The 13,315-nt window shown below is 36.6% G+C and overlaps 1 protein-coding gene across 2 annotated transcripts in view; it reads left to right on the top strand.

Moving 5' to 3' along the window:
* Tbc1d32 (TBC1 domain family member 32) overlaps positions 1 to 13,078 on the top strand; it is a 215,240-nt gene extending 202,162 nt beyond the window's left edge. For both annotated transcript variants that reach the window (XM_036168805.1, XM_036168806.1), the window contains exons 32-33: positions 3,289 to 3,477; positions 11,339 to 13,078. In XM_036168805.1, the coding sequence (XP_036024698.1) occupies positions 3,289 to 3,477; positions 11,339 to 11,458 (309 nt within the window). In that variant the 3' untranslated portion in view covers positions 11,459 to 13,078. The remainder of the gene's footprint in view (positions 1 to 3,288; positions 3,478 to 11,338) is intronic.
* Positions 13,079 to 13,315: the final 237 nt, after the last annotated feature.

Here is a 13,315-nt window from a genome sequence, read left to right as displayed (position 1 = left end):
AATTTTTATATATTATGTAAGTCTGATAAACCTTTACCAGTATATAATTGCACACAAACCTAGCATGGTAGCTCACATTCACAATCCCAGCCCTTTGAGAGTGTGAGGCAGAAGGATTACTATGAATTTGAGATCAGTCTGTGGTGGGATACATTGTGAGTTCTAGGCCAGTCTGGGTTATGGTGTGAGGGCCTGTCTCAGGAATAAATAAGCAATCAAACCAAAACCATAAAAGAAGCCTGTATATAAGTAATGCATTTATTTAATAAGGTATTATTTCTGAACAGTGATATTATTCTTTTTAATAATGTAGAAAGCTGTTCAGCAGCTCTGGGTGTAAGCTAATCACTTGTCCTAAGTGCCCATCACTGCTTTGCTGGTTATTGACCACTTTATTGCTAATTATAAAATATAAAAACAGGTATAAGTAACTGAATAGGTATGCATGATTAAGTCATTATTGGGGTATAGATTTTGTGTTTCAACGCATACTCATTTTGATCTAATTAGGAGCAGTGCTTTTTGAAGCTGTGTATTTTTAGGCATGAGGGAGTTGGCTAGTTAGTGAAGGATTTGTGGGAAGGTTGCTAAATGAAATATACAGATCTCTAGAGTGAAAATAATAGGCTCAACTACAGCACACCAAACGAAATGTGGTTAGAAAAGTGCATTTGCTGATTGGAGTTTCTTCTAAAAGTAACTGCAACTGGAAAGGAAAGAGAAAGCAGAATTTACATTCTCTTTTTAAGTCAGCAATTTAAAATCACATTCCAATTAAATTCCCAACAGTGCTAGCCTTTGCTAACAAACCTATCTTACTGCATCTTCTGCAAATTCTGGGCTTATAAAGCAGCATGTATCTTTAATGGCACATCTCTTATTCCTTGGTAGGCCCCATCCTGCATAGCACTGATTGTTACACAGGACCATGTCAGGAAGCAAGCTAGCTTGACTAACCTTCCTGCACAAAGTACATGAAACTCCATGTGGTATTTATCATCATCATCACCATCATCATCATCATCATCATCATCATCATCATCATCATCATTTGTTCCTTTCTACTTTCATTATGAAAACAAGACTCCAAAAAACTTTTTCATGTTTTATGTCACAGTACTTTTTGGAAATGTAAAGTTAGGCAGTGAAACCAGCTCTTCCAGATGTATAACAAAAATAACATCATATTTGTAATCATTGTTTGTGCTTGAAGATGTGTTTGTAACTTTCATCATTCGAAAAATGGAGAAATTCAAGAATGATGGAGTGAATGCATTCACTGTTTTGAAATCACTCAGAAACACTTCAGACAGGGTCTACCTCTGTAATCCAGACTGGTCTTAAACTTGAAGCAATCCTCCTGCCTCAACCTCCCAAGTGCTGAGAGTTTAGCTTGGTGTCACTGTACCTGGCTTTAAAACCACTTTAATTCACTAGCTATTTTTTTCTTTTTAATAATTTATTTTTGTATAGTGAAAACAAACAATGCAAGGCCAAAGAGTTGCTAAAATTAATGCCTTCAAATACAATCGTCAGTTATTTAGAATTCACATTTATTTTCATTCCTTAGATATTTGCAATCAATTGTTTTGACTTCTATGTTTTGATTCCTTTATTTTTTCTTGTAATCTAGATACCAGTTAAATAATTTACTTCATATAAAACAATATTGTAATGCATGTTAATGCTATTTGACATAAGCTTGTGTGGTTGGATATCAAAAGTTTTAGGACAACTATAGTACAGTTTGTACAGTGTATGAGTGATCTTACTTCTTTATGATCATGAATGATATTTAAATGTGTGAATACCTAATAACATAATTATAAACTTAAAATTTCATTTACCATGTGGTTGGCATTACTTAAAAAGGCATTATGATCATAGGATGAGATTTTTAAAATGTGCTCTTAATGACTGGAATTCAAAGATCAGAAGTTGACATAATAATATATAGAAAAACAATATATAAAAAAATGCAGTCTGGTGTAGATGAATTGTGTCCCCACAGTAATCACATGATAAAGTCCAAACCTTCTTTGCTTCCCAGTATACCTGTACATAAGGTGCCTGAGAAATGTCTAAGTTATAAAACTAGGTTATCAGAATGGAGCCTAGCTCAGTGTGACTTGTAAGGAGAGATTTGGACGAGACATCTACAGGGGGTGGCCATATGTGTGACAGGGAGAAGACCGTCATCTAGTTATACAGCAGGAAGAGAAGGCTCTGAAGAAACCAGCCCCACTAACACTGACCTAGACTTTTCTAGAACAATAAGAAAGTCACTTGTTTCCGCTGCCTAGTTTCTGCTTCTGTGTTATGGCAGATGAGGCAAACTAATACATGTTAGCCATAGGAAAGCAGATTCAGCATGATGAAAAGTGGAATAAGAGGTAGAAATGCACCTTTTAGATTTAAGAATAAAGGTTTTAAAGTACAAAGTGGATAGAACAAAAAACTAGTATGTCTGGGTCCTTAATACCTCTGACAAGTTGAGATAAGCCACGATATCTGCTCCTTTCTCCTCTCAAGCTCCCTCTTAGCCCTGGTCATCTGATGAGGCCCAGGTCTGATATTCATTTGAACTTGACTACCTTCATGATGACCTTACCCACAAGTAAGGTCAAATTCTGAGGTGGTGCCTTTGCTGATTTTTTTTTTTTTTTGAGGGGAGTTTGGGGTGGTTAATACATAACAATAATATACCGATTAAACAGTCAAAAAAAAGGAAGCCTTTTTATAAAAGTCTCATTTTTAAATTATTCTCTGTTAGCTCCCAGTTTTACATTCTTTGATTCTGCTTATTTTCAATTGTCCTCTGATTCAGCAAGAGGCCATTTGCATTTAAGATTTTGCAGTCTGCATAATTAGCCACCTGTGATTACAGGTGGGATGAAAAAAAAGGAACATCACTGGACTCAGGTAGCCTCTTAGCATTTGTTAGCAGAGAAGAGAGGAGGCTGGTGTTTTGGGTAAGAGGAAGATAGTTATGTCAGAAGAAAGCACTTAGCAGTAGGAGTATGACCCATGTAGACATCATCAGGTCCCTTAGCTCCTGAATCTGGAGACCACGAGAGTTTTCTTACACATGCAGCAAACAGGACATTTTTTGGCCACTAGCCAAACAAGCAGAGTTTCAAGGCAACTGGATAAAATACCTTTCTATTTTGATTAAATGTAAGGCTTTTTAAAATTGTTTTCTTATGTTACTGGTTACTACTTTTTAATAGACAAGTGTGGCTTTTTACTCCTTTCAAATAAATTTCTTCCTTTTATTTTTTCTTTAAGATTTGCCTACAATGGATAACTCAATGTTTTTGGAATTACTTGGATTGGATAGAAATATGCCATTATATTGCTACTTGTGTTGTCCTTGGTCCTGATTATCAAGTGTATGTCTGCATAGCTGTTCTCAAACATCTGCAGCAAGACATTCTCCAGCATACCCAGACTCAAGATCTACAAGTATTTCTCAAAGTAAGTATATTCATGTCTAAGGGGAAAAGATATTAAAAATTAATCACTAACTTGGGCACTTCATTGTTGCCTTAGGTATTTTTCCATTGCTGTGGTAAAACACCATAACCAAGACAACTTATAAGAGAAAACATTTAATTTGAGATTCACAGTTCCAGAGACTTAGAGTCCATGACCAGCATGGCAGGGAGCATGGCAGCCAGCAAGCAGGCATGGTGCTGGGACAGTAGCTGAGAATTTAACATCTTTATCCACAAGCAGGGAGCAGAGAGAACTAACTGGAAATGGGCAGTGACACACCTCCATCAACAAAGCCACAACCCCTAATCCTTCCCAAGCAGTTCTGCCAACTAGGGACCAATCACTAAAACATATGAGCCTGTGCAGCTCCTTCTCACTCCAACCACCACAATTATCAAATGCTTATCTAGACCCTTATCACCAAGTCAACTCTGAGTGGTAGATCTGATTGTTTTCATTTGTGAAGTGAGGAAAGGGATACACGGAATTAAGTTGCCCAAATTCTATAGAGTAGAGATGAATCTAAAGCTTTAAGTTAACCAGGTTATTGCTGTATCATATTTGAACAATGAATGCTCAGTTTATTTCATCAGTTCTAGAGGCTGATACTTATTAAAAAAATAAATGTTTCATAATATTTTTCTAAATTTTCCATTTTTTAAATAAAATGTTTACATAAAGTATTCTTTCATTTGCAAGAGTAGAACATTTGATAGTACCTTTAGAAAAAATAATTTTGGTGACTTTCTAAATCATAATGTAATATATTTGATGCTTGGGAGATTAGCAGGCATGATATGTAAATACATTCCTATTTGTAGTTCTTGTTGGACTTGTAAGAAATCCACCTGTTTGTTTAATGCTGAAATCATAATTGAGTTTGGCATTTTCTGCTCTTCACTCCCACATCCCATCCTTCTCACAGTCACAAAATACATTCATTGACCAAAATGTGAATGTATCCTTCACTAAGTGAAGGATTTGTTTTTGTCAGTAAGTTTCATTCTTTGCTATTAGGTATTTCCCAGAATTAGTTTCCATTTAGTGATGTTTTAGGATAATGCCATTAATCACTTAAGACTGCCAATCACTTCTGCTTAAAACGTTTTGAATTAAAAACACCTTAAACTGGGTTGGGGATTTAGCTCCGTGGTAGAGTGCTTGCCTAGCAAACGCAAGACCATGGGTTCGATCCTCAGCTCCAAATAAAGAAAAAACACCTTAAACTATAAACATCACCAGAATTAGAGTCTTAGGATCATTATTAATGAAAATGTTTATCAGAAGAATGCATATAGAAGGAACACTAAGACAGAACCCCAAATAATGAATTATCTGGAGTGATCCAGAGCACAGGCCATTGAAACACAGGGATTATGCTGCAGACAGTGGGGCTCACATGCACTCAGTGACATTTCATCAGCCATGGAATTTTAGGATATAATGTTTGTCTATACTCTTATATCTGAATTTCTCCTTACACATTATTCTCTAAATTCCTTTGAGTATCGTTTATTATGTAAATTTTATTACTATCTGAGATGTTTCTGTTCATCCTCTTCCAATATACCCTTTAGCTTTAAAAGAACTGTGATATGGTCTGTCTAGTTTAGTGAAGGATTTTTTTTAACGCTTTCTCAATAAGTATTTGTTGAGAAAATAAGTAGAAAAATCTCTTAGGTGAACTAACTAGTTTTATTTCTACTGAGCAACAACCATTGTTAAAATTTGTGAATTGTTTCCTTTGTATCATCTTTCCCTGGACAGTTGCAGCAGGGTTTTAAAAATGATGACCTTCTTCTAAAGGTGGACCAGACTCCGTCGTGTGCTGGCCACAGTGCTCTCAGCTTGACCTAAAGGGTTTTCAGTGGTGGTGCAAAGGTTATCCTCTAATTCCTATTGAAACTACTAGAATTTGAATTGAGTTGCTTAAATCCCAAATAAGACCGTGCTGGCAAGGAACTGACTTTAGCATGTGTCCTAGGGCTAGCCTTTTAAATTCTGTTATTTGCATTTTTCCGAGAGACTAGGAAAAGGTACTTTTCTTGCTGGTACTGTGATTTAATTTTTGGTAGGTGGTTCTCAAAAGCCTCTTTTGATGGGCATTTTATTCTCACAGGATAAATTTTGATGTAATTTACTTAAGTGCATGTATATGCATATATAGTATTTGAACTCCATTAAGACCTGTAGAAGCATCTTGCTTGCAAATATATGGCTATATATGCAAAAATTCTCACAGTTAGCTGTATAATAGTCACATACCATAAAATGTGACCCCAACTCATTGAAGGGAAGAAAACACTTATCAGTATTTCTCCATAAAACATAAGCTACGGCTATGATAATATCCCTTGCATTGACAATTCCATCATTTTATTCCTTGGTTTGCATATCTGCTGATACTACTTCTAAGGGGAAAGAAGTTGAATTAAAACAACTTTCAATTTTTATTTTGTGAATAAACTTTATGTTATCTATAAAAGATAATGAGTGGGCAGAGAAATGGCTCAGTGTATAAAGGCATCTGGAAAGCTAAATTTAATCCCAGGATACTCAGATGATAGAAGGAGAGAACTGACCCCTGGTGCTTGTCCTTTGACTCTACATAGGCGCTGTTGGACTTGTGCACCCAGAAACACACACAGAGGAATGCAGTTTAAGGAACAAAAGGATAATGACTCATTGTGTAAAAATAAATAGAACAAGCATTTGACTTTTATACATGTATGTTACCAAGGCACAAGTGAATTAGTGTTTTGCATACCGAGAACCTCAGATATAGGGTTTAATAACCCTTCAGTTATCACCAGCTACCCCAAGAACCTCTAGAAAACTAGATGACTACTGAATGTTAGAAATGTGTGCTTCTTTTCCCAACTTAAGTTTCACATATTGATTGAGAGCAAGAGTGTGCCGTGGTAAACTCTTGCCTTGCAAAGGAAACTCTGTGTGAAATATGTTCTATAGAGAAAATGTCAGCCCATCCATATTCATTTTAGATTAGAGCCAAGATTTTTAAAGCAGGCCATTGAGAGTCTAGACTTCTTGCCTGCATTTTTTTCCAGCCCACTGGAGAGTTCTTGGTGATTTCGAATCACTAAACTGAAAAGCAAGGGTGGAGCACCACTAATTGTCAGCCTAGTTCACTGTGGGAGCACTGGGGTTGGATGGGGGATGCAGTTGGATGAAGTTGCATGGATACTTGTTTTTCCTGTTCTCATCATACCACTAAGCTGTCAGAGTCAGTAAATGTCATGGGTATGGATGATAGAAGCCAAGTAATCTCTATATTTTTGTTCTTGCTTTGATTTTAGCTTTTTATTGTATTTATTAATTTTTAAGACAGTGCATTACTACTTAATCTTTGCTGACCTCCAGCTGACTATATATACCAGTCTGGCCTTGAGCGCTGGGATTAAAGGCATGTACTACCATGCTTGGCTTGTTTTGTTTTTCACAATATCCTAACAACGAAATGTGGGCTGGATAATAGAATAGTCAAGTGTGCTGTCCTCAGACTTTAGTGAGACACCTTTTGAAGCTATGCTGAAGCACTCAAGCTCAGTTCTCAGACCTCCTGTTCCACATTTACTTATTTATTCATCTAGTTTATCCATTCATTATTCATTTTTCTCTTTGGGGATACTAGGCATTTCAAACATTTTTATCTATAACAGCCACTGAAAGTCTGTGGCTACCACAATTCCAGAGAGAAAAACATCCAACAAAATTAATGTTCTAAAATTTCTTAGCTAACTAGAAGATCTAGACCATTTTCTCTTTTCAGAAAATTTTGACTAGTGGACTTCTATATAACGAGTGTTGTTAAGCATATCTATATACATAGATTTATTGGAAGCTTTGTTAATAGGGCCCTGTGGGAAAGTCTGAGTGTCCTATGGACTGTCCTTGCACGTCCCTTCCCTTCTCACATGCTCGGAGGCTGGAAGAGACTGTTAGCATTCATCTGTCATGCACCCTGGGGACAAACTTCACCGAAATGTCCAGGCAAGGGGAAGACTGCTTTCCATTGGAAACCAGGCTGTGAAAGCTCAGAATACTTCATTAAAATTCCTCCACTGAATCATGCATATTATAGAAAATTAATTTGTAATTATGAGAAAAATCAGATTGATTTCAACCCAATCAGTAAATTGTTGAGAGGGATTTTTTGTTGCTGGCTGATGCAGCTGCTGTTATCAGAGGGTAATGACAGAAAGTAGAAATTAGACAGAGAAAAAGTGATTAAACACTAAGCTTTAAGAGACAAAAAGTATACGTATTATTAAAGGAGTTCATCCCAGGGAATAAGTAAACCATGCCTAATACAGCATTGGCTGGGTTTCCAGATGTTGTCTATATTGCCTTATATCACTTGAAGACTTAAGCTTTGTCTCTCCCTCATCATGTAAGCTTCAGTTCATTGGTCAGTCTCTTTATGCCTCAGCATCCTCATCTGTACAGTTGGGGATGAGCCAATAACTACTGCATAGGGTTATTGAGTAAGTAAATGAGATACCTCAAAAATACTTGTAGAACATCGATTGACACATAGCACACGCTCCAGAATGAACTAGTTAGTAATGATTGGGGTTCTGTATCTCCATACCAACTCCTTTTCTTCTTTTGCTTCTCTTTTAATAAAAAGATGTTTAGGGAACATCTATGGTAAGAAGACAATGTATTTGGAGTCTGTGGTTACCTTTGGTCTACTTTTTGTCCTGTAGATATATTTTTTTACCTGTTTGTTTTGTACCAAGTACCTGAGTCATCTTAGCACATAACATCACAGTAATGCCTGTGGTGGATATGATCTTCTCAGAAACACACTAAGGTTGCACCCAGTCAGGGCCATTCCCTCAGTAACCCAGCTAGAACTGTCTTCTTTCTTATCATCACGTGTATCTTTCAGTTGAGTTCAAACATCCAGGAGACATAATGCCCTATCCTAAACCTTTAATAATGTGTTCTCTCCAGAACCACACACTCCCTCACCTGCCTGGTTGTAAGGATCAGGTCATGTGCTTGTTTCTATGTCTGGACTTTTCCTCAGACATATGAGAAAGATACATAGTCATGAGTGTTCTGCAGATTCTCTTGTCTCTGTCCTTGTGTATGGAGGGGTGCTGGGACTGCAGGGGTGCCACCACACCCAGCTCTTTACATGGGTTCCAGGGGTTGAACTTGGGTTATCAGGTTTGTGTGGCAAATGCCTTTGCCCACTGATTCATTTCCCTAGCCCAATGGATGTATATTTTTAATAATAAATATTTAGCTAAACAAAATACTCTTCTTAAGTACTCTTATGAGTAATAACACACAGCACTGTGGTTAAGAATGTTAATTTCTAATGCTTTTTGGTAATTCAATATCTAAAACCCAGAGTTAAAGCAAGGTGACGGAATAGCAATTAGGTATAATACAAAATGTAGCATTCTTTCAGTGAATATTATAACCCAAATTTAAATTATTGCAATATAACCTATTAGTATTTTCTTGTGCAAATATTTCACTGTTACAAAAATGTTAAAACTGTTAAAAAAAAAAAAAAACAACCCTGTACTTTACACATGCTTCCCTATTTATAGAACAGGGTGATTCCAATATACTTAGATCTGCAAATGAAACTACACTTTGAGGAAATGGTTAGTTACAACTTGAATGATAGCCTAACAACCTGAATGATCATAATCACAAGTAAGATTATCCACCCCCCCTGAGAAGAGGGTTAGAGAATGTCTAGGATGAGATGAAAAATATTCTACTTTAAAGATTAAAACTGAAACATGGGTACTTTAAATTTTTATTCAGAAATAAAATTGCCTGCCAATTTTTTAAAATGAACAATACCATTTACAATTGCATTTAAAATGTATATTTAAATCTTTTCCTTATACCATGTAGCCTCAGTAACCTTTTATGCTAATATTATGATATCCCTTCAGTGTGGTTACTAGAATATTTTATTTTAACCTTTAAATTAATATCTAAAAGAAGAACCAGTTGTTGAAAAAAATATTTTTTAAGAAGGAAATATATTTAAGCCAAGTATTAACTGTGGCTTCCCTATGTAGTTTTATGTTTAAATGAAAGTAGAACAATAATTAAAAGATGTTAAGTAGGTTTTGATTATTATTTTTTTTTTTTTTGGCCAGGAAAGTATTATTAGAGCTATTGTTCGAGTACTGCTATGTCTCATTGTAACTTGCATTTAATGAATAATAAGCTTGTATTTGAAAATCATGAATTCACCCTGAAGAAGTTCTCACAGCATTGGAATTTCTCTGTTAGGAAAGATGTTACTATAAATTGCCTTCCAACTTAGGGATACTTTTAGTGTAGAAATGATGAAAGCCAAGTCACATATAATTTAAAGAAAATGGGTAAGTTCCTAAGAGTTCTCTAATTACAACAATAGCTATTTAAGGTGAATTCTGGTCCAGGAAGGTAGGTCTGACTTTGATCCTCTCGCCCTTGTAGACAAGTAATTTTGATAGACAGAAATTTACACAGACCCAGTATTCTGCCATTAATCAAGTGAATGTCTATTTGTTCTGTTTTCTTTGTTGAGACAGGGCCTCACTATGTTGCCCAGATGGCACTGAATCTAGTGACCTCTTGCCACAGTCTGTCAAGGACAAGGATTACAAGTGTGCATGAACATGCCCACTTGAACATCTCCTCCTTGGTTCAGTTGTGTGCTGGGTAGGTTTATGTCAACTTGGCACAAGCTAGGGTCATAAGAGAGAAAGGTGCCTCTGTTGAGAAAATGCCTCCATGAGATCCATATGCAAGGCATTTTCTTAATTAGTGATCAGTGGGGGAGGTGCCATCGCTGGGCTGGTAGTCCTGGATTCTATAAGAAAGTAGGCTGAGCAAGCCATGGGAAGCAAGTCAGTGAGCAGCACCCCTCCATGGCCTCTGCATCAGCTGCTGCCTCTGGGATCCTGCCCTGGTTGAGTTCCTGTCCTGACTTCCTTTGCTTAGGGGAAGTGTGAGCCAAATAAACCTTTTCTTCCCCCAAGTTGTTTTGGTTGTGGTGTTTCATTGCTGAAGTAGTAACCCTAAGAGAAGTTGCATGTTTATTAATGGGAAGGCATGGTCCCCCTTGGCTGTTAACAGCCTATGATACAATTCTTACCTCACTCTCTTGTGCAGTGTGCACAACCAAGAGCTTAAATATGCTAATCAGATGGATGAGTGAACAGTGAAAGAACGGATGAAGCAGTCTTTCACCTTAAAGTGAAAAGAGGAATTCACATGTTTGTGTTGAGTGGTATAATTTAATGGTGGATCCCATCACTAAACACCATTTAATTTCCTCAGCATCTGTCAACTTTGCTGATCAGTAATAATTTTTTTAGATTGTCTGTATCTTTTCTTCAAATTATATAGATTTTAAGTGACACATGGCACTAATAATAAAGTTCTACATAACACTTTACTGTGAAATATTACTTATAAAGTGACTATATATGAGGTTTTATATATATATAAATGTAAATACATTTTACATATATATATACATATATATGTGTGTGTAAGTGCATATGAAGCTTTTAAAATCATCCTTAATGTGAAAAATTCTATGTATTTTTAGCTACCTTACATTGATGTCTCTCTTCTACCACTGCTGACAAACTATCTGGTACATAATATGTATTGCCTTTCATTCTTTTGGATTGCTGTTGTGTTTATGCTATTCATCTTTTGATAGCAAACTTGCCCCAGCATCCATAGCTGAGAACAAATGGTCCTTCAGCAACTTAAACGTTATTCACTTGGAACTGTGGATCTTCCTCTAAGTAAGTGAACTTCCTTCATATTCTCCTGACAGGAAGAAGCACTACGTGGGTTTCGAGTGAGCAACCATTTTGAATACATGGAGATTTTGGAGCAAAACTACCGGCCAGTGCTGCTCAGAGACATGCGCAGCATTAGAGCGCAGAGCACTTAGACCACGAGAGGCACTCTAATTACTTTGTATTCCTCCTTAAAGGCGACGTGAGTGTGTCCTGTCTACAGCGATAACATGCTTTGTGTGTCCATGCATTGTACATCAGTACTGAGAGGTTTTGAACAGAATATATTCATGTTGCTGTTTGCTCAGTTTGTGAAATGAAGTGAGTTCATTCCTGCAAGTTCCTGGTTCTTTAAATTTTTAGGAGCAGTCCTGGGTTTTAGTTTTTATTTGTGTTTGACTTATAAAAGCAAAAAAGACCTTACTGTAAAACCTAAAAATCTGAAACTACTAGGGAACACACTTGAAGATCTGGCATAGGAAATGGCTTCTGAATAAGACAGAAATAAATAAATGCATGTCAGATTACCATGGAGATCCCTGCACATCTATATTTATCGTGGCACTATTCACAACAGCCAGGTTATGGAATCCATCAAGGTAGTCAAGGTATTCATAGTGTATGTACACAACAGAGTTTTACTCAGCCCTAAAGAAGAACAAAATTAAGCATTTCCAGGAAATTGGGATTGGAGATCATGTTAGGTGATAAAAGCCAGTCCCCTAAAGGCAAGCATCACAAGTTTTATCCCCCCAGGAAGCTAGAGCATGAAGGTAGGTAGATGAGCAGTATGAAACGCACAGGGATTATAAGAAAGTGGTGGAGGGCTGAGGAGTCACCGACATGGCTCAGTGATTAAAGGCACCTGCATTCAAGCCTGACAACTTGATTTCAGCCCCTCACAGACACATTGTGAAGGAACAAACTAACTCTCAAGAGCTGTGCTCTGACCTCCACGTGCACACTATAGATGTGCCTGAAAATATAAAGTAGAATATTTTTAAAAAACTCATGTGAGACAAATAGAATAAAAGTACATTACATTTATGTCAGGAATGTCATAGTGACATAGAATGAAATATCTCACCCTTCCTCATCTCTACTGTGTAATGGTTTTGTAATGAACTTGGGAAGAAGAAGCAATTTTGTTTACAGAGGAAGGGAGGAAGGAAGGAAGGAAGGAAGGAAGGAAGGAAGGAAGGAAGGAAGGAAGGAAGGAAGGAAAATGAACAAAAGACCTGAGTACCAGAAAGAGTCCATAGAGATGGGCAAAAGCCCAGATTCCTCCTTTTTATGACTGCACATATGGAAAAACACAGACAACAGCACATTTGCTCATTTCCCCTGCAGAGGAACAAAGGGTATCTACCAGGACATTGTCCTCAGACATGATTGCCTTTCTAGGAGGCGCTTTTTATACTGATAGCAATTTCTAACTTTTCATTGGCAATATAGAGTTCACATGGCTCATTTAGAAGACAGATTGTCTCCCTCGTGCTGATAAGCACTCTGCTATTATTTCGTGGCATTTCTTGGTGATAGATTTGATTTGTACTGAACTTGAAAACATTAAGAAAAATAGATTTCTAAATTAAAATGATTTACACTACATTTTATTTAAATAGAAGTCTGTACCCATAGGATTAACATGTGAGGGTCTGATTTTCTTGTAACTGTCCATTTACTGTTTGAAAGCCAATACTCAAATATATTACTAATTTATGAATTTCAGTTAAAAAAACATATAGGTTATTTTGTATTATTTGCTCATATAACCATACATTTTAAAACTAATATTACTTTTTAAAATCTTTCTACCAAAATGAGCCATGCCCAAATTCATTTTCATCAGCATGTGAGGCAACAGGTGCCATACAGTTTTCAATTGGGACATTTAGACATGTAAAATATGTTTCTTCCCAAATCAGGTTTTGTACTGTCCATGCCAACAATAGCTTTCCAGTAATGGCATCATTAAAGGGCATTGTAAATTGAAGGAAGGTAAATTGAGC

This window comes from Onychomys torridus, chromosome 19 (assembly GCF_903995425.1).
Source record: "Onychomys torridus chromosome 19, mOncTor1.1, whole genome shotgun sequence".
NCBI classification, from domain to species: Eukaryota; Metazoa; Chordata; class Mammalia; order Rodentia; family Cricetidae; genus Onychomys; species Onychomys torridus.
Note: the sequence above shows the minus strand (reverse complement) of the source record. Positions and strands in the feature narration are given on the sequence as shown.